At 42.0% G+C, this 22,370-nt stretch overlaps 1 protein-coding gene, 1 long non-coding RNA gene and 1 other non-coding gene across 3 annotated transcripts in view; 1 reads left to right on the forward strand and 2 right to left on the reverse strand.

Moving 5' to 3' along the window:
• Nucleotides 1–9,193, forward strand: part of LRP5 (LDL receptor related protein 5) — a 118,233-nt gene extending 109,040 nt beyond the window's left edge. Inside the window, exons 22-23 of the mRNA XM_028735812.2 lie at nt 1,923–2,020; nt 3,210–9,193. Of these exons, the coding sequence (XP_028591645.2) occupies nt 1,923–2,020; nt 3,210–3,471 (360 nt within the window). The 3' untranslated portion in view covers nt 3,472–9,193. The remainder of the gene's footprint in view (nt 1–1,922; nt 2,021–3,209) is intronic.
• On the reverse strand, nt 77–22,367 carry LOC114599994 (uncharacterized). Its single transcript, XR_003707412.2, has 3 exons — nt 21,460–22,367; nt 20,230–20,340; nt 77–249 (listed from the first exon to the last, which is right to left on the reverse strand). It is a non-coding gene; the product is annotated as an uncharacterized LOC114599994 (long non-coding RNA).
• On the reverse strand, nt 21,786–21,858 carry TRNAA-AGC (transfer RNA alanine (anticodon AGC)). The gene has a single exon. It is a non-coding gene; the product is annotated as a tRNA-Ala (tRNA).
• Nucleotides 22,368–22,370: the final 3 nt, after the last annotated feature.

A 22,370-nucleotide genomic window follows, 5' to 3' on the forward strand; every position in this document is an offset into this window, starting at 1 on the left:
ATGCTATGTTTCCCGTTTTGTGCCCCTATCTCCACATTTATGACTCAGAAATAAGCATCTGCTGTTAGGAATGAGCTGGTTTGTTTGTTTTTATTTAAAAAAAAAACCCTTCCAAGTTGCTGGCTATGAGTTGCAGGCCAGCCTAATGTCCTCTGAAGGTGTCCGGCATTCTCTTCTTCAGTTCACTGAGCAATAATGAGGCTTTTCTCTTCAGAAAAAATCCCAGAGAAGTCAGGATGATCACTGAGCCTGGTAATGAGTAAACAGAGTGTTAGATTTTATAGCACACATTTTTTTGTCCAGATAATGACCTTTGAGAACATTCCTCTGAGTGTCTGCGGTTTTGTATCTCCCCCACCCCCTACCTAAGTGTAATCATTCTGTTCCTTGTGAACTTTCTGAGGTTGCAGACCTAGTAAGGCAGTTAGCAGCACAGTGTCGTCCCACAGGCGTGTGCCAAAGTAAGAACAAACAAGCACACACACACACACACACACACACAGAGAGAGAGAGAGAGAGAGAGAGAGAGAGAGAGAGAGAGAGACGGGTCAGAGATGATGGGGAGTCTCAGAAGTCAAACGTTTCTCCTGCTGTTTATTTGCATTGATTTTTGTCTTGGATCTCTGTGAACTGACCCAAATCCTCTGAATCCTCTTCTCATAAATGAAAAAACAGCCATTGTTATAGAAAAAGCAAGAGGATGGAAGAAACGACTGTGATGAATCCAAGAGAGAGCAGACTTGACTGGTTGGTCCAGCACAGTCAATTGATTCTGTTGTATGCTTCAGAAGCCGTCGTAAGGGGACTGCCCTGCCCCACAAATTCTCAGTCAGCTGTGCCCTTGTCCCAGCTATTCATGGCAATTCAAGGTCAAACTGGACGTTACAAGCTGCTTCTTCATTCTGCTTCTGGCTCTTGTGACCTTGAGCAAGTCAATCCAAGTCGCTCTTGTCAATGCTAGGATGGACTGAGTGACGTTATGACATTTTCCTGCAGGGCAGAAGCAATGAATGGCAAGTGGCCAAACTCTTCTTTCTGCCCTTTATATATGGGCAAAGCAATGACTGAAGGCTACCTTTTTAAGATCATCCAAAGGAAGAGCAGCAGAAACCCTTACCATTTTTAGAAGTCACAAATTTTAAAGAAACTTTTTTTAAAAGCAGTTTTAGGATGCAAATGCCTTTAGGTTTATAAGAGAGAAATTTGAGAAAGCAAGTGAAGTCTGTGTGTAAGACTCTGGCAAACAAATGAGCTAAAGAACAGAGGAAAAGACCATTTTAAAAATGGGAAGGGTATGTCCATACTAATCCCTTGAAGAAATTTCAGCCACAATTTGCATTTTAAAAAGCTCTTTGGCTAAGACCAGTTGGAAATGAAAAGGGTAGAGGGATGTTTAAATAGACCAGGTATTGTTAAAATTTGTAAAAAGATGTATTGATGAATCAGAATTTCCAGCAACCTATGAAGAAGTCCAAAACATAACCAAAACAATGAAAAATAGCAGTTCATAAGGAATGGACAGTTTCAAAACCACTTGCTGTGCATACAGAAGGTTCAACGTTAAATGCGTTGTTTTTCCAGTTAACAAAATGTTTCTTTGAGGCCCAGGGAATTGTTGCCAGGGAAGGTAAGCAGTTTACTAGTCAATCTATTAGCAACAAAGTTAGTGGTTTCTAGGACAGTACATGTTTAAGTTTACAGTCAGAAACAATTGATGCATGTTAATAACATGGTTCTGTCATTCTAATAAGAAGTAAGGATTTAGAGCAGACTCATACAACCTTTGTACTCCCGTTATCAAGGCTACACGAGGCAACTTTGTGAAAAACAGTTTTTGTGAACCTTTGTACACAAGAGCCAGGGTGATTTCTGTTGGTAGCATGACTTGGACAAAGAAAAATACTTATTTTATCCTTCCACAGATTCTGAATCCACCGCCTTCACCAGCCACTGATCGCTCCCTCTATAACACAGAAATGTTCTATTCTTCAAACATTCCTTCAACAACAAGATCTTACAGGTAAGCTCCCTTTTGAATTCTTCATAGCAAGGTGATGTCAGTGAACCAGAATGAACCTCCTCAAAGTTCAGCCTTCAAAAGCTTGAAAGGCTCTTCCCTCATTCAGTTTCCAATCTACTCTTAGGTTTAACATGAATCACCTTTTGTTACAGTATTGAATTTATTTTTCTCTCCCTAATGCATATGCTTTAGTGTCACCTTATTACATTTTAATTGTCAGGATCCCAGAATTGGGATCTAGGCCTGTTTACAGGTATACTGAAAACAGGCTACCAAGAATGAAGTGTTTTAGCCTTGGCCTGGCTATGCCCACAACTCTGCCCTTAGGAGTAATGTCCTTTCCATCAGGCACACCAGCTTGAATAAAATATTGTGGGGGCCCAGGTAAGCCCCACCCCACATAATCGATCACATGGTGCAGTGCACACACACCATTAGAATGGGAATGCCCATCAACTTTGTGGGGGCCAAAGCTCCCAAAGCCCCTAGGAGTTGGCTCCAATGCTTTCTGTGACCTACACTGGGGCTTCTCAAACTTTTCTTCACCAAGCGTTTCCCCAGCCACTCTGGGCGGCTCCCAATTGAGTGTTAAAAACAATACAGCATTAAATATTAAAAACTTCCCTAAACAGGGCTGCCTTCAGATGTCATTTAAAAATAGGATAGCTGCTTATTTCCTTGATGGGAGGGCGTTCTACAGGGCGGGCGTCACTACCAAGAAGGCCCTCTGCCTGGTTCCCTGTAGCTTAGCTTCTCACAATGAGGGAACGACCAGAAGGCCCTCGGAGCTGGACCTCAGTGTCCGGGCTGAACGATGGGGGTGGAGACACTCCTTCAAGTATACAGGACCAAGGCAAACTAAAGGGCTGGCTGGGCAATATGTGCAAACTGGCACGCACAGTCTGTTTCCCTCCAAACAGATTATGAGCAGAAGGTTTGAACAGGCAAGGTTTATACTTGGCTTAGCACCTGTGGTTTGAGAGAAAGAGGAAGCCTCTGGTATGTTTCTCTCGCGCCATGACCACAGTTTATTTCTAACTATGGCAATGTGACATGCAAATAAAACCCACTATCACAGCTGACTCCTTCAGCTGACCATATTGATGCAGATAAAGAGGAAGAATAACTCCTTTTCCTGCTATGGAGCATATTTTTTTACTATGCAGCTAACTTTGATTTTCTCTTTCAGGCCCTATCTTATACGGGGGATAGCTCCACCAACTACGCCGTGCAGCACTGATGTCTGTGACAGTGACTACACCACGAGCCGGTGGAAAGCCAATAAATACTACATAGACCTAAATTCAGACTCAGACCCTTACCCCCCTCCTCCTACCCCTCGCAGCCAGTACATGTCAGCGGAAGAGAGCTGCCCGCCGTCTCCCGCCACAGAGCGAAGTTACTTCCACCTCTACCCGCCTCCCCCGTCCCCTTGTACAGACTCTTCATGATTTCAGCAGAAGGAACTTATCTTTTTCCTGTAAATATATTTTAAATATGAACACAGATTTTTAAATATATATTTTATGATCTAAAAAAATGGGGCGGGAACTTTAAAAATGTGAATAAAAACGGGTGGGGCCAGGGCTGTGAAAATTGTACAGCGGAATAATATTTATAAGTTGTTGTTTTTTTGTTTTTTTAATTTAATATCCATTCTTTTTGTGCCATATTTTGCCTTTGCATTGAAGTCACAAAATTAATTCGACCTCCAAAGGAGGTGGGAAATGGGGCGTAGATACCTGGAGCTTTTGAAATTGCTGTTTTGATTCAGTAAAGGGGAATGTACAAGCGGCGGTGGGGTGTGTGTGTGTGTGTGTGTGTCAAGTAACAAAAAAGAGGGAGTAAAGATATTGTGTGAATGAATGGCAAAGTTGTTTGAAATACACATCCGGGGTATTTTTATTTTGTACTTACTTGATCGTAGGTAATTAACCACAAAAACGTACTTTTCTTTGGGGATGTTGCATTCCAAAAGAAAACGAGAAGAAGAAAAGAGGTCTGTCCCCCTGTTTTTATTCCATCATTTGCTTTCCAGGGAAAGCCACCTGGGGTCAAGGTGGAATTCTGAAACTCGCTCTCACTTTATACATTGCAAACCACTTTTCGCTAGGATGAAATAAGCATGCAGCCAGCCCACTGCACACCTTTGTGCTGCACACAGTCCTGTCAGGGTTCTGAAAACCTGAGTGTCATTTTAGTTGCGGGGGGAGTAAAGAAGTCCTGAGTTTGGCTTTGCAGTTGCTAGGAAGGCATGTGGCTAAGAGACCTACGATAGAAATAGAAATGGAAAATCCAAAAAGTGATACCACTATTTGTTATCATGCTCATCTAAAAGGTCACAAGGGGCCAGCTTCTGTGAGATTTCTCTTCTACTCCCACCCCCAATCTGGTCCACTTTTTTTTTTTTTTTTTGGTCCCATTGAGTTTTTGCACAAAAAATCCAAGCTTTTATAAAAAGAAATGTATTTCCAAAATTATGACACACATACTTAGTTGATTAAAAAAAAAGTATCCAGTTCATTGAGCAACAGAATTATGTAATTGTGTGTGGATTAATGGATATCAGATACATTTTCTTCTGTCATATGCTGGAAGGGGGTGCCTTTTCTGGAATGATGCCTGTCTTAAAAATCAGGATGCATCATCTATAAGCAGCATACACACTTTCCCCAGAAATATTGTTTTAGTTCACCTGCAGACTCACGCAGATTTAGTTGACTAATCCGTTGAAACTCGTGTGCTTCATCTAGCTCCATTTGCATCAAGAGGTGCATGTCTGTAGAACATCTTTGCTTCAATGGGCTTCTTCTCATCACTTTGCATACGCAGATCTGTCCTTTATTTGAAACTGAATAAGCAAGCCTCCTCTTGTCATTTGGCTTCTCCATACCTTCTGGATCAGGGCACATTTCAAATCTGTTTTTGTGCTTAGGAAGAGAGCAACACGTCTTGTGCTATCTGCCTCTAAGTTTGCCTTTTTCGGTGTTCAGACTTGACTGCCTTGTACAGAACGTTTGGAAACTTAAGTATTGTGAGGGCTGCGATATGAACAAGTAATGATAAGGAAAGGAAAGAAAGAACTAAAATCACAATATGTTTTCACAGCTGCAGAACAGCAGGTGCAGCAGACTTTTGAACAGCCTTAATGGCACTGACAAGGATGAAAAATGGTCCTTTTTGAACTCATAGTTGATTTTTGTGCAATTTATTTTTTTTGACTGAGCATGATGTGAAACTCCTCCAAACCCTTGCCAGTATTTCCTATCTTACTGAGCGGGTGGAGTTTGACGTTCTGATGTTTATCTTACCGTTCCTTTCCTTAAATCTGTGCTTCCTAAGCATTTGAATCGATGCTTAGATTCGGCAGGACGGGGTGGGGTATGTCCCTCAAGAAATTATCCTTTCCTTCTCTTGCAAAGTTTCAGCGTGGTGGATGAAGAACTATAATTATTTGCAAATGCTAACTCCACAAATACTGCAAATGTCTGTGGATACCACAAAATCCATATCCTGCTCCTATCAACTGTAGGGTGCCATAGACATGAGAATTCTCCTGGCAGTTCCAGCACAGGCTCTGCTCGCGGTGATGCATGTAGTTGGCTCTGGTCAAAGTCATTCATAATAGCATCTTAACTTGTTAAGTATTCTCAACAAATCCCTGATTAATGATGTAAACTGAGAAGCAGGAAAGAAAGGCCATATCCAATTGTCTCATATCCAACTAAATTATAAGCAAAGCATGCATGTATATTTCACAGTTGAGAGATTTCCATCCCGTTGTTTGACTTCAGCATAACTGTGTTTAAACTTTCATGTGGCATTTGTAAAGAGGTTGCTATTTTAACTCTTAACATTGCAGGCCTAATTTATGGTCGTCTTGCAAGTGACACTGAACGTTAAAAGACAGGTATTTCAATAAACTGCTGATTTCAAAAGAAAGAAAATAAATCCACAAATTATTGGGGATGTTCCCCTACATTTTCGGAAACACATTATTGTGCAGTGAGCAGAACAGAGAACCATAAGCAGATGGGAAATAGCTACTGTTGCTCTTAGTGTAGGCCAGTCCTATAGTAGTTTGCACATGCGTGAGATTTTGTAAACTGTTGCTTCATTTTCTTACAAGGGCGAGATGTAAAATTCATTTGCATCCAGCCCATGGTCTTCACAGAACCGGAGAAAATATTACGTTTGGTTTTCTTGACCAAAGCTGCGTCGCTTGAGTTATAGCCCATTGATTTCAACAAGCCTGTTTAATAATTTGCAGGATCGTGGTTACTAAATTTTGGTATGAAATGCTGCAACATTTTCAAAGAAGCAAATTGCAGAGAAGTGCATGCCACACTTTCATCACTTGGGGTCACCTTTCCGTCTAGTATATCCATGGAAATGTGATTCCCCTCCCCTCTTTCACAAACTCCCCACTAATGGAGAGTTAGAATTTGTGATGAGTGCAGAAGTCTTTCATTTTGTATGTTCTGAGCCTCATATTGGTCAGTTTCATTGGATAACCCCGGGCTCTTGTATTCTGAGAAGAAATGTCTTTGCTTTATAGTTTGCCTGTAATTGACATACTTTGAGCCAGCAGAGCCATCAAGTGCATTTCCAGTAAATGAACAGCATGAAAGCGTTTGTTGCGCAGCCCTGAATTTTAATTTTTAAATATATACTCGTCAGTACTGTGGGCTAGGCTAGAATTCATTTCCTTATTTGACATCTCAGGGCAACACACTGCGGCATAGAGGAATATGTGACACACAAAGTCAAACAATCAATTTTGGACAAACGTTCAATTTATTTATTTTTAAAAAGTGAATTTGAAACTAAGTACTGAAACATCTAATTTCATAAATGGCAAGATAATTGGCTTGCATAAATGATGCTTTGAACTCAAGCACATATTTTTTTTTGTGGGAGGGGATGACTTCGCCTTGTGCTATCAAACAAGATGATCCATGTTGATTGATTTCACAAAGTTTTCAGCTTTGCGCATTAAAACCCAAGAAGCAGCACATTCTTTTCAGACAATGTTGGTACAACCATGTCCAGACGTCTTATAATACTTCCCTGCAACGGGGTCACTGGCTGTGTGTGGCATTCTTTCACCCAAGAACACTTGTCCAAAACTTGATTTCTCTTGAGGTGGTTGGTGGAAGCTCAGTGGCAAGCCTCTTTTTCACAAAGTAGTTTCTGATTCTTAAAAGCTCTCAGATCTGTTGCCTACCGATAGATGCACTAACCACATGTCCTAATCCAGCCCGGAAGTCAATTTAATCTTGACAAGCAGCCTGGCATACACACGTGCCTTTTTTTTTTAGAGGAAAAAGTAGACCTAAAAGCTTGCTTAGTTTACCTTGCACCTGAAAGGAAACTATTGAAAAATAAAGCGTAATTTTCTGCAAGTAAGTCCGACTGAGTTCATTGGGGCTTACTCACAAGGAAGTGGATTGCAGCCTAAGGCCAGGAGCCATTTCCCCCCAGAGATCCCCTGTGGTTAACTTTTTCAATGTGTGCCTGCATGTGTGCTTGTGTGCTGTGGAAAGAAGGGTGTAAGGTCGAGCTTACTTGTAAAATATTATCTGTGGAAAATACTTTGTAAATAATGTAATTTGAAGTATTTTGCAATTAGAAACAGAACAGTTGTGGATTTAAATAAATAAATAAAACCTATTGGCCTGGAACAAAATGAAGCAAAAAATAAAAATTGGGGCTAGCCAATTGCAACCTAGAGATCCACCCCCCTTGAATCTGCTTGCTTCGTTAGGTGCCGCAAGGCAGCCACAGCAACTTCTACCTCTTCTGTTTCCTGCCTCTTTCTGCCGTGCAATACACCTGGTGCTGTGCCCATTTCAGTAGGCGCACCAGGGAGATGACAGAACCATGGGGAGAAAGGGAGCAGAAGAAGCTTCTGCTGCCTCACTGCACACTGCAGTAAGAATCTTAAGAGGTGAAATGGGGGCATTTCTGGGTTGCAAATGGGTGACTCCAAGGAAGACATCTTAGAAGATGGGGGTAGTGCTTTGCTGTTCCACATGAAATTCAGAGGGCATTTTACACAGAAGTGAAACCCAGGCTGCTTTCTGTATTGTATCTAAATATTTCTTGCAATTGCTGCTAATGTAAATGGACATGAATATATACAAATATTGCCAAGAATGGTTATAATAGACTCACGCCAATCTTTTTTATATTTATATTGTAAAATGTACTCAGCAAACAGCCTAAATATTTTAGCTTTATACTTGTATCCTTTTTGTAGACACAATTTGTCATACACAGGAAAAAGTGCCTTTGGTATTTTTCAGCAGCCTAGCATATTGACTTGGGCAGATTATAACAAAGCCTTAAACAGCAAGTTGCCTCTTACTCATTGTGTTCCACTGGTTAATTTTTCAGCATGCATCGTGCTGCAAAAATGTGTTAATGCTCAAGTCAGGCCAAACAAAGGCATCCGTATGATGGTGGAATTAAGTTTATTTGGACATCATTAATGCAACATCACTAAATGTTGACTTTAGAAAGTTGGTGTGATTTCTGGCAAACACTTCAAAGTATCCTGTGGGGGAGTTTTGCTCTTATTTCAAGGGAACTTCCACTAACCAACATGTATCCCCATTTCCTGGAAGTCCTAGTGTTCATATTTTTACTGGTTATGCTCTCAGTATAAAATTGTATGTGACTTTTTGTTTTTTGTATGCGATTGCTGCAAAGTACCAGTTATGAAGTTAGATTAACATGTTCCTCACAAGGAATGTTACTACTAATGTTTTAAATAACACTAGGTTAAAGTTCTTTGCATCGCCAGCAGAAGAGTTATTAAAATCACTGTTTATAGAATGTGGTGTTCTATAACGACGACTGGTTGAAAATACCCTTTTAACTGCACATACACACCCACACTTTGGTATGCAAGCAACAAAACAGAGCAAAGTCCAGTTGGGCTGGATTGTGTCATAAAATTGAACGTACAGTAAGCAACTGCAACTTATCATTGTTCCATATCACCAATGCTAAAGTGTTGTTTCAAGTTTCTGGCTTCATATATAAATAAACATCTGTAAAGTTAATTCTCTACATTTTGTATTATAGATTTTTCTTGGCATTGTTTTGTAATTCAAACTCTGGGGAGGATTGTTTGACACCTCCCTGCATAAATGATTTTTCATGTAATACTGTTGAGAGTGGGTTTTTCTTCCCTCCTGGTGTTAAACTTTCAAAAGAAGTTGGTGCGTGTTACAGCGTATTTTATTTGCTGCATCTTTCCCAGTGCGTATTGGTTTTATTCTTTCTGAAGTTTATAGGCTGAATCCCCACCCTTCCATAATGCATTAATGTTGGTGAACACATTTTGCATGAACAGTTTTAAAGTTGTGTTGAAGTTTGCGGTGGGGTTGTCAACCTTCCCTCCTTTTTTTGTAATCACTGAAAACGCTTTTCCAGGAAATTTCATAGATTTAAGTTTACGGGGCAGCAATATATAATTAAGTGTTGATTCATTCTTGCTAATTTATGACTACAGCAACAAGCTGCTGCCTTACATTAGGGCTCACAATTAGTTTGTATCATTTCAAAGCACCAAGATTCTCCAAAAGAGCTCGTTTGCACAGCATTCGTATTGAAGCCGCCTTATTTCTGCTCTTTCCAACTGGATAGCAGTTCAGCTGTTGGAAATGGCAATTCCAGATGAGACACTTTGTGCAAACATATGAGCATGGATTGTACACATATTTGTGCACTTGATTGGACACACACAAAGTGAATGTGTTGAACAATTGAAAACAGAAGATGGACACATCTGGGATGGGGCTCAAGGCGAACCTTGCCAGCTGGCGGGTTCTCCCTGTCCAGATAATCATACAGGCAGATTTGTGAAACTGAGCAGAGCAACCCAGAGATAAATAACAGCACGCCCAGAAATCCTCTCTTTCTCTTCTTTGTTTCACAAAAAGGCATGGCAAAATCCTTGTACTCTGGTTTGCAGCACTTGACAGCTTACACTGAGCTGCCCTTGTGCTCACTGTGGGAGTCCCAGAGGAAGAGTTGAGGATGTGGTTACTTGGCATATAATAAAACCACAAGATGGCATAGTTCTCCCTGATGAAATGTTTTTTCTCAGCAGTGGGTAGGGCATTGCTCTCCCAATATGCAACTTCTGTTTTATGCAGTTTCCCCTGTTCTGTGGCTGGCTTTTTACACACTCCCCAAGCTTTTCTAACCCTTTCAGTACCCCTTTGCATCTCATATGCTGAAGTACATCTGCAGCCCTGGGTATCTTAAGGGTGGCTAAGCCTTCAGTCTTCCAAGTTGGGGAGCAGACAGCAGAGCAGCCAAGCTGACTCTGGTAACCAGACCCATGGGCCTTCCTGGTCACATCGTAAATCCCACAAACCACTGCTACTTCTGGCACTTGCATCTTCTGTGCTCTAAAGCATCTTTAGCTTGGCTCCTTAGGCACAGCAGGATGCTGGTTGAAGCAGAAGGTTCTTAAAAAGGCAAAAGGTTCTTTTAAAATGTATAGTTAAATATATATAATTTTGACCCTTATCTGGGCTATCAGGCGTGCACTTTCGGAGCCACTCCAGATTCAAGACCAGTTACTATGCAACACTTCATTCTACTGACAAGAATTGCTGCATTTGATTGGACCAACAAGCTTTTTAGAAAAAGGAGAAAAAAGAATCTGAACACCATCTTATCCTAAAATCCCAGTCCTTAAAAGATTCTCATTCTCAAAGGAATCTAAACATTATTTTCCTCCCCTAGCTAGCTGTTGGCTAGATAAGTTTTGTTTGCAGGTTGTACGGTATTTTCCATTTTATTGCATCTGGAAATAATTTTGCTCATGTGGACTGTTTGCTTTGCTTGCCTTTATTAGGAAACTTGCCATGGTCTGACCATTTCTTGCAAACAGCCAAGCACTTTGCTCTGGAATTGCCTGTTTTGCTCTGGTCCAGGCATCCATTTTGGGCTTTCTTATTCTTTGTAGCAGAAACAGTTGAAACAGAGTCTGGCTCACTTTAGCTATCGTGCAAAAACACTGGGTTGTTCTCACCATAGATAAGACCCCACGTTTAGAATAATAGAATTATAGAGTTGGAAGGGACCCAAAGGGTTATGCAGCCTCTTTCATTGCATGCAACTTCATAGTATACCTTGAGAGGATCACCAAAAATATCACCTCAAACATGCAAGAACCCACTAGAGTCCACAAGTCTCTGGGGGTGGAGTCGACCATCATAATGGGTCCCCATCCCTATAGGAGAAAGTTAGTGCTTTTAGCCCAAACTTATGACCATGACAACTGGCTCATAGAAACCCCCTCTTTTTTCCAGACCGTCAATCTTGTCACCAGAGACAAAACCCAAATCAAATAGATGACCTGCACTATGGATTGGGCTGGTGACCATTTGAGACAGCTCCATGTTAAATCATGAACAATCCTTGTTCATAGCTTGGCATCCTGCAAACAGAATACCCCATTCTGCTCAATACCAATTCAGCAAATATAGGCACAAATATACACACCCCCTAAAAAAATTCTGCTTGTTGGAACACCTAGAAACCTTGCAATAAATTGGGGGAAAGCAGCTACAAAATTGACTCAGGCAGGAAAGAATGTCTTCAGCTCAGCAAGGTTGACTGCCGTAGTAATTCCCTCTTTGGAAGCCTGGCAAGCATCCACCACCTCAAGAGGTTTAGGATTCAAGTTTACATTTTGGTGAGATTTGCTGTCCCAGACGTGTGTGTTTTTCTAATTAGCGAAGTGACTGGAGCTGTCCTCCTTCCTTATAAAGCAAAGGAGAGGAGGCTAGAGGAGGGTTGGACACTCTCCTGCTTCCTGAATGTGGGGTGTCATTCTCTTCCGATGAACTGAGAATGCATAAATAGCTAGAGGCCTGTGTACATGGTTCGGGACTTGCAGTCCTAGAGAGCTGTTCTCCTATACATTCACCAGCGCAAGCCATCACTTTCTGCATCTGTCTAATCAGCGTGAGTAACAAATCAATACGGGTGAATATCAAGAGGCTGGTTAGTCTGCATGGTGAGGTAAGGTAAAGGACCCCTGGAAGGTTAAGTCCAGTCAAAAGCGACTATGGGGTGCAGCACTCGTCTCACTTTCAGGCCCAAGGGAGCCAGCATTTGTCCACAAACAGCTTTCTGGGTCATGTGGCCAGCATGACTAAACCGCTACTGGCACAACAAAACACTGTGACAGAAGCCAGAACACATGGAAGCTCATCTCGAAGAGGTATTTCCCCTGTAAACTTCCTTTTTAGGAGCATTCAGGAAAGGGAAGTGGTTGCAGACCAATAACTTTCTCTTTCCACCCTCCACCCCTAATTCTGCCCAATCTTCTTTAATGCTGGCATCATAATAAGGAGGACTGAACTGATGCAACTGCAGACCCCTTCTCCCTCTGGTTCTTATCTTCTCCAAGAACCCACAGGCCATACGTACAGGGCAGATTTCTGAGGTGCTGAGGCAGACAACAGGTGGCAAATCACAACTCTGGAAAAGGCAGGTATGTATTTCCTCTCTGCAGGCTCGAGAGAGAAATGAGTATTACAGCACCACTCCCACAACGGTCTCCTGTCAGCCGTGTGGTCCAGTATGAGGGTAGCAGCACAGACAAAAGCACTCAGTTTTAACTTGGTGGGGTATTAAGTATGTTGAAACGCCAAGCCAAAGCCATCAGACTTGAAGTCACCTGAGCATACTCATTGATTCATTGGCCTTCCCTTCATCCCTATGTCTGCTTTCTACCCTCATCTTTAATATTTTATGGGTATTATTCCTCCCAAAGGACCAGATGGGTCCCTAAGCGTGATCTCCATTTTTTTCCACCAAAGGTGAAAAAGCATTCCATTCTGTGAAACCCTTAGCAAGAGGGGTTTTTTTATTTTGCTGAGCACTGTGCTTTTCTGTCCCCACTACGGGTAGCGTCAGTAAATGTCAACCCAACAAATTTAAATTCTGCTTGCCACTGGAGGACTAAGTAATGGAGGTGAATGTTTTCCCCAGTGGTGGTTGCCGCTTATTGGGCCTGCTAGGGTGGAAGGCCAGCAATAAATGGAGCCAGAGCCAATGGCAGCTGGAGCCGACTAATTATAGTTTTGTCCCCATCCTGAGATTAAGGAGGAACAAAGTCTGATGCATTTGAAATCACTTGGCGGCCCTTACTGACTTACCTTAACTCTTCCCAGTTGTACTAGTAGACCTCAAAACATCCATTTGCCTTTTTGGTCTGATTATATTCTAAGATATTAAACTGAAAACATAGTTTTATATCTGTTATTATTTTGTTTTTGGATATACTTTTTAGCTAGCTCTTTTTGTGATCTTTGTATGTAGGTTTTTGAAACTATTTTTTTTGGAATTCAGACTGTATGTGAAATATGGTATGTGATGGATTTTTTGTTGAAGTTAATGGATAGGGATTCTTCTTTAATTTTGAAGAAGAAGAAGAAGAAGAAGAAGAAGAAGAAGAAGAAGAAGAAGAAGAAGACGACTCTGAAAGCCAGGGCCACCACCATCTCTGGGCTAGTTCTAAGTAAGAAGGCAAGTGGATGGGGGCTAGCTCACGGCACACAGGGATTGTTAGGGTAATGCTTCATTCACCCTACAGGAATACTTTCCACTGGTCTACCCCTATTCTAAAAGGAAAAGGACATCAGTGCCTCATATAACCAGCATGTTTCAGTCTAATTAATGCATGAAAGGGTTAATGCCATAGAGTAAGCTGGCCTGCCAGGTATAGCCTATGACACTTCCCTTATCCTTGGGGGGAAATGGGCAACCAAGTCTTTTGTTGTACTCAGTCTACTTATGAATTTGGTGCATGAGGAGCTCAGAGCTGCTCCCTCCAGCCACATAGCTTTGGCCAGCCTCTTTTGTTTCAGACAAGAATGGAGTCTGAAACTAACATTTTAGGAACTTTTTGCCATTTTTTAACCAAGCAGTTTTTTACTGCAACTTTTCCTGACTTCTGTATGGAAAAAGCACATGAATCTGACCTTTGAAGAGCTCTGTAAACCATTTTTTAACTTGCCAAACATGAGATCTATCTTTGTGCTAGGGGCACTTTGGGATTCACTGGAAAGGGCACCATGTAAAGTTTATATAGCTTCTGTTTCCAGACTTTGTTGCATGCTTTCCCGTGTTAAATCTCTGTCAGGGTTCTCTTACCAAAGAGCCTCAAACGTGAGTCTTGGCTTACAGGATTTCCAACATGCACAGTCAAGCTGATTGCATTGGCAGCAGCTTAGTGGCCTTTTCTAACACCACTGAGCCCACCACTGTTCTTACCGTTGGGCCGATGTGGCTGCCTCCATTTTGGATTTTTCGTTTAGAAACGCAAGACTAGCTTGCCCCTGAACAGCAAACATCTGCGCGCAATCTCCTGTTTACCCCGCTCTGTGTTCCAGCTTCACCCATGCCAGTCTCTGATGTCTTCATTTATGCAGTCTGTGCATGGGTTTTGTTTTTCAAGTGTGCCCAGCCCATTTTTATGGTTTTCTGCTCTCGACATTCTTCCAGGCCATCTGTGTGAGGCCCAGGCCAGCTGGGAAAGGACGATGATGCATCTGGGGCAGTGCAAAGAACACTCTGTGGCCACAAGCATGTTAAGTGCACGGCCCCTCGGGGAATTGCAGCTCTTTTAATTTCCGTTCTGGTCTGAGCTTGCGCATGTCTCCAGCATGCGCTGCTAACCAACTGCACACTATGCCTGAAGAAAGGTGTTGCGACAGTCCTGCAGGAAGCCATGTGCAACTTATGTGAGTCCCAAATGGCAGAGAGAAGAGGCGGCAAAACCCTAACCTTGAATTTTAAACCCTGAGCAATGACTTTTCACTGGGAGTGTTGGCTGGGGAACGTGCTAGAGTCCAGTAGATGGCAGCAGACGAGAAAGAATAGATCTGAAAGGACAACGTTGTGGGATAGCTTCTAAGGGCCAGTCTCTGCATTGTTTTTGCAATGTGTAGAAAGACTTGATCAGGTGGGGTTCTGAGGCCCTCTGGTGGCAGACTATCAGAACCGCAGGCATGCCCTAGAGACACAATTTTAATACAGTATTGCCCTTTTAGTTTTCTCTTTAATGCAGATCGAAATAAAAAAGCCTTCTGGAAGTAACTCCAGCCTTTTCCTGGAGTCCATCAGGAAACCAATGAAACCGTCATCCCAGAGTCATGAAGCAGCTCTTCTGCAATCAACAGAGCATCTGCGTATGTGTGTGTTAGAGCGCAGCGGGCAGGAAAGGGTTAAAGGATTGGGGGAGGGATGAGTTAGCCACCAGATGTCCGGAGCCAATATGTAGGTCACCTATTTCCCTCCTGTGGGATCTGAATTGCTGTTCTGCATCCATGCATAAGTAAAGTCGCCTAATATGGCAGTAGTGAATCTGCTCCATTTCAGGAAATGTCAATCTGATTTCTGAAAGCAAAGAACTCAGCCGATGCCTTGAAAATTGGCACAGTTATTCTATTGCTAAGCGTGCTTTTTTTTTTAAAAAAAAATACATTTTAAAAACAAATTGCTATGCAAGGTAGAGCTGACTATGTAATGTTAAACTGAAACACTATGAATAATGGTAAGAAATAAATATGAATTTCAAAAAGTGTACAAGCTTTCAATAGGTTGTTGTCTAAGAATAACTTACTATGCTGTACTTGAGATGTCCCCTCTCCTGTTCAGCCATTCTTATCAAATCAATACTGTAGCTACTGTATTGTAGAGAAAATTGTATTTGCATTTTTTATTTAATAGAAATATGGATTTTCCCCCACTTTGTTCCTTGCAGATGCCTGCAATTTGGATTTGAGAAAGTAGGAGCAAAATGTTTGGCCTTTGTGAAATATGCAGTGGCGTAGCGTGGGGGGTGCAGGGGGGGCCGGCCGCACCAGGCGCAACATCTGGGGTTAGGGCAAATCCACAGGTTAGGGGGCGCAAATCCACGGGTTAGGGGGCGAAAATTACTTGCCTTGCCCCGGGTGCTGACAACCCACGCTACGCCACTGGAAATATGGGAGTATAAACCAATAAAGATTGCAAGAAGAGCAGTAGCTCCTACTAACATGAATATTAACAGGGAATGTGTGGTACTTATTTAACTTACAATCCTGTGATTGGAGCCTTAGGCAGATAAGTATGTGCCTTTTTCAGCACATCCCCCAATACAAAACTAGATTATGAAGAGTTGAAGAAGATGAAGAGTTGAAATAAAACGTGCTGACAATCATCTGTGGGTGCTGTTGGTCCTTGTAGGAAATGGGTTTTCACTATTCTTTGTTGCAGACAATGGGGTCAGATTTATGTGTTTGGAGATGATAGCTGTAAACCAACTTATCTACTGCTGATACGATAGTGATGCTTTCTCCTTTGCAATAACTAGGTAGGATTTTATATGGCTGTGTGTTACATAATAGCTGACTGCTGCTTGGAGGAATGTTTTGTTTTAAAACGATATAAGTGAGTTTATGGATTGGTTAAATAATAGAGCTGCAATCCTATGCAAACCTAAGAGACTTACTTCTGGTAAGACATGCATCAGATTGCACTGTTAGTTAAGTGATTAATTAGATTATTAATTAATAATATATTTTACTAAGGTACCTGGGATTAATCAGAAAGCAGGTTTTTAAAAAATGTATGTTCCTACAAATCCAAGGGTGAGGCTGACAGGTGCTTTCTTAAAAGAGACATGCCCCCAAAATCTAACATAATCTAACATAAGCATGGAGGTCTCCTTTCCAGTAAAGGTTCTGGTTGGTAATCAAACACCCTCCCCAAAGAATCTGATATGCTGCCTTCTTTCTAGACATTTCAGTGCAATTTGAAAGCTTTTTATCCCCCCCCCGACTTTCAGAAATGTTAACATTTGAATCCACTGTATTTTAGATATTTCATATAAATATTATAAATCGCTTCAAGATGCTTCATGCAAAGCCATTCATAAATGAAATTATTATTAATAATATTTTTGGGATACTTTTAGTGGTTTACCCCCCCTGTGTGTTTCTTTATTCTGCTGCTGACATTATGATGCTGAATTTTTACAATGGAGTTTGTTTACTTTTAAAAATTGTCCTGTGGTTACTATCATACAGTATTTTATTTTAAATTTTGCTTTATGCCTGGAGAACAGTTATTAGATGGCATATAAATGTTGTCAATAAATGAATAAAATGTGGTGACACCTAAATAATCTAAAAGCAGAGTGCACTAATATTTTATTTGTGTGAAAATATATAAAACTCATTTATTGTAATGTTGACTGACAGCCTCAGACAAACAAACCTCACAGACTGATTAATTATATAAATAAAAACTTCAAACGATAAAAGCATGGCTTGGCTCCGGATCCTTTCAGGATTTGTGTGGTCAGTTTGAATTATCCTCAGGAGCACCCATATCGCTAAAGGAAAAAGAGCGGAACCCAGATATTTACCCTGTTGTGTGTCTACCTCCTGGCCTTAGAAATAAGAGGTTTCTGGTGAATAGAAATTGTTATGTATTGAAGTTCTCACCCTGGCCACCAGGAGTATCGTGTAGATAGTTTTCACTCAGGTCCACGTCAGTTATTTTAGGTGGGAAATCCTGGGTTGTTGTTGCTACAATGTTGACAGCCGGCTGCCTATAAAAGCAGGCTGGCTGAGCTGTTTGCTGTTCAGTTCTGTTCCAGCTTACAAAATAAAGAGCTGCTTTGGAGAAATCGCTGTGTCGTCTGCCATGTCTACCCACTATTCAACACTGGCGACGAAGGTGGGATCGATGGACAACAGAGCACAGCCAGATGTGGCCACCCTCTGAGATGAGCTGAATCACGGAGCTGAAACACTGAGCGAAATCACGGAGTAGAACCAATTCAGAGCTGACCGTTCTGGCTAGAGCACAGTGTTCCATCCATCGCCTCCACGTCGGCATCGGAACCATGGCTTCACTCGTGCCTCTACCGCCATTTGCCCCAGCCTCTGAATCATGGGACTCCTACCTGGCTCGGTTTGACTGCTACCTCCAAGCAAATGAGCTGACAAGAGGGTCTGAAGAGCAGAAGCAGGGCCTCCCCTCAGCCTTTGTGGCCCCGAAGTGTTCGCGACGGCCTGAGCATTGGTTGCGCCTCTAGCAGTCCAGGCAGAGCTGTGGGACACGATTCAAGAGAAGCTCCGCAACCACTATGCCCCAAAGCCGTCCAAGATTGCTGCCCACCATGCGTTCTACCACCGGAACCAGGCAGAGGGGGAGTCAATCAACAACTACACCACCGCCCTCCGAGAGGCTGCAATGCACTGCGAGTTCCGAGACTTAGACGATGCCCTGGTGGATCAAATCGTCTGCGGGGTCCGGGACATCCGTCTGCAATGGCGTCTCCTCAGCAAGCCAGACCTCACGCTGCAGAAAGCCATTGAGGAGGCCGCGGCATCAGAAGCTGTTGAACTCTCCGCCCAGGAAATCCACAAGGCCAGTAGACCGTATTTAAAGGACTATGTTGTTGGACATGTAACACCGTTGGTCTAATGGAAGTATGTGAATGTAACTGATATGCTTTGTGCCTAATTGAACCATTACGTGTAGTGCTGTATATAAGGAAACCATTATGATTGTAACTAACGTCTTATCTCGATGGGGAGGGGTGTTATGTATTGAAGTTCTCACCCTGGCCACCAGGAGTATCGTGTAGATAGTTTTCACTCAGGTCCACGTCAGTTATTTTAGGTGGGAAACCCTGGGTTGTTGTTGCTACAATGTTGACAGTCGGCTGCCTATAAAAGCAGGCCGGCTGAGCTGTTTGCTATTCAGTTCTGTTCCAGCTTACAAAATAAAGAGCTGCTCTGGAGAAATCGCTGTGTCGTCTGCTATGTCAACCCACAACTTAACAGAAATCCACCAAACACATTAATCAGACACATTGGGAAATCAGACACAGATGTTAATACTGAAACCTACACAGTCAAACCACTCCTTAGCCCTTATGGATAATTATCTGCTAGTGCAGTAGAGTACAATTAATTAATAACATTTTTATTGGATGGGATCAAGTAATGGATTCATCAGAAATAACTGCCTACCTGCAGAGACTATGTCTATGGATATTGATTTAGAAGTACTACTTGTGTTTAGTGGGGCTTACTCCCAAGTAATTATGTATGGCATTGAAACCCATTGAATGGCTAATAGTAACAGCAGCCTCTTATATACAGCAATTTATGTTTTCAGAATGAGGATGACAAACAAAACAACCTTAGCATTTTTAAAGTGTATTTGCCATCTTGAGCAGCCTGTTTTAATTATTGTTATTATTATCATTAAAACTACAAATAGATGTTTTTCACCAATAGGTTTTTCACCAAGTTTTTCACACACACACACACACACACACACACACAGAGAGAGAGAGAGCTGTCAACGTTTCCCTTTTTTAAAGGGAAATTCCCTTATTCTGAATAGGATTCCTCACAAGAAAAGGGAAAAGTTGACAGCTATGACACACACACACACATGCATAAAAATGATCCATGGGGAGGGCCACTCTGCTAAGCCTTCAATGCCCAAGTTGATAAATGAACAGAATAGTATTGTCCCCACACTCATGGCTCTATCACTCCCCTGCCAATCTCTGGACTGGTAGACTAGATATCAAGGTTTGGAAGGAGGGAGAGTGTTTTGGCTATATGTGCATGGCGAGAGGTTGTGCATCGTTTCTGTCTGAGCCAACAATAGCTTTGCTTCCAGGCGGCTAATAGGATCAGTGATGGAAATGAGATTAGGAAACTGATTTTGAACATTTTGTTTCATCTAAAGGGATTATGTTGTATGAGTCTTGGGGGGAAATTAATCACCTTGTTCCTCTTAGAAGCAAACCTATATTTGTATTTGGAATCTGTTTGCTGCTGCATCATCACCATGTGATTAATACTAATTTATCAGTTTCTTCATTTATAATGATTGTCCTGGGATGCTTTTCACAACTGCATTAAGGAACTGGTCAGGGCATCCTTCTCAGGTTTTATGCACCATTTTAAGGTGTTGATTTTCATGGGACTGAAATCCCACTGGGCTGGACGGCAACATATCTTTTAGGCCAGCCACAAATCCAGTTAAGATAGCAGGATCCGGTTTACAGAACAGTAAAGAGTAATACTTAAAAAAAAAAAAGATTTAGTAGACCTTATTTAAAGCTGTGATCTGCAAAGCATTCACAGATTTCTCACCTTTCTGACAAACCTTTAGCAGCAAGAGGCTGAAGATTAATAGAATTCAAACATACTGTAGTGAACTGGAGAAAGATGCTACTTGGCATTACTGAAACACATCTGAAGCACCTGTAATAAAAAGGCCCATTTAGTTATCCTTCTAAAGAAACATTGATGACAATACAGTGGTACCTTGGTTTAAGAACAGCTTAGTTTATGAACAACTTGGATTAAGAACGCTGCAAACCCGGAAGTAGGTGTTTTGGTTTGTGAACTTTGCCTTGGAAGCAGAACATGTTTCACTTCCTGTTGAGTGTGTTCCATTTGTAAAATGAGTCCCCAGCTGCTATGGGAAAGAATGCCTTGGTTTAAGAACGCTTTGGTTTAAGAACGGACTTCCGGAACGGATTAAGTTCGTAAACCAAGGTACCACTGTACACATATTCCTGGGATGCATTTATCCAAATAGGATATCTTGAGCTGCTTTTCCAGTTGTCTGTTTTGAACAGGAAAAAACGGCAACTGTCCGTTGTTGAGTTTTAGCATATGTGATCTCTTGTATAAATCCTTTCTGCATTTAGGTTTGCTTCTGTTATGCAAGTCACTGAGTAGATGCTGTAATTAAAACTGAAATAATTAATATTGGACTTACATAACAAGGGATGGAGGAAGAAAAGTGACCAGCACAGACTTGCCATGGTTACTGGCATAGCTGCCCACATTGAAACCACACAGGAAGGAAAGGTGCGCAGTACAGTGCGTGACAAATGTGTCCACTTTTGCGCAAGGGTTTCTCCAGCCTTGTGAGTTAGCTGTCACATGCTGGACACAATTGCAGGACACTTTGCTGCCATGCATTAGTTAGGAATGAGGCTGTTCCTCCAAACTATGCAGGTTCCAAATACACTGGTTTCAAGTGTGTGTTTCCCTTATAAAACAAAATTTTAAATCCTTTTTTAAATCTTGGCCTCCTTATGCATACTGTACTTTCATGCAGGAGGCACACATTTACAGGGCAACCTTATATATATATATATGCCTGTTTAGAAGATGTACAGTATTGGTTTCGGTGGGACTTAACTGCCAGGTGCCATAGGGTTATCTGCAGCCTAAACTTCTATTTTGTTTGGAAAGGTCAGTACTGCCTATTTTGTAGGCTAACTAACATATTTTACTGCTTTTTTTTAAAAAGAGCATCGCGTGCATTAACAATCATGGGCATTAACAATCAAAATAAGGAGCACTAACTTTTGTGTTTTCCATCAGCACTTCGACCACCTTTTCTTCGCTCTTCCTACCCCAACCCTGGAAATAGCAAATGTGAGAGGTTTTTGGGGGAGAGGAGTCGATTTTTGGACTTTAGCAGATGCGTGCAAGGGTGAGCCTCCCCTGTTAAAAATTATGTTCGGGCTTCAGTGTACACAACCCCTGAAGGTGTAGAAGATCTGCCGCGAGACAATGTTAGCGAGAAAAAAACAATAGAAACTTAAGTTTTTTTCAAACGGACGCCACAATTCCAGTTAAGGATTTGTAAAACATGTGCATTACAGCGGGAAAACAACGAAAAAGAAAATTGGAGAATGCGGGCATCGATCCCGCTACCTCTCGCATGCTAAGCGAGCGCTCTACCATTTGAGCTAATTCCCCCTGCTTCTGAGCGACTTACGCCTGATTTACAAGTAGTGCCTTTCGTAAGTCTCGTTTCGCGTCAACTCCGCCCCCTCCAGTTAAAGAAGCCGCTGTTGTCAGGCAGTTTGATATCTTCAATTACACAAAGAGGGCGTGGTTTCTCACGCCGCCCAATAGGGAAGCGTATTCGCTCCTAGTCATTTGTTTGCCCTCGTTCGTTCTCATTGGTCCGAGCTCTTCGGCAAGCGATTGGCCGCCATTGGTTTATTTTTAAATGGGAGCGGAGGTTTTAGTTGGACAACATGAACGCCTTTCAAAGTGACGTCAGTTGGTTGCTAAGGCGTAGAGGTGGGAAGTTAGAAGCGCCCGTCTGGAAACGCTGATTGGGCGAAACAAAGCCGTGACCCCGGCCTTTATCCCCTTTATTGCCCAATGGTGAGGTATCTTGGCGTGTGATCGACGACACGTTGGAACCAGTAGCAAACAGAGGCTTTTGCCATTGTCCAATAGAAGAGGTGATTGATGAGGAA

The sequence above is a fragment of the Podarcis muralis genome, chromosome 1 (genome assembly GCF_964188315.1).
Source record: "Podarcis muralis chromosome 1, rPodMur119.hap1.1, whole genome shotgun sequence".
Taxonomy (NCBI): Eukaryota; Metazoa; Chordata; class Lepidosauria; order Squamata; family Lacertidae; genus Podarcis; species Podarcis muralis.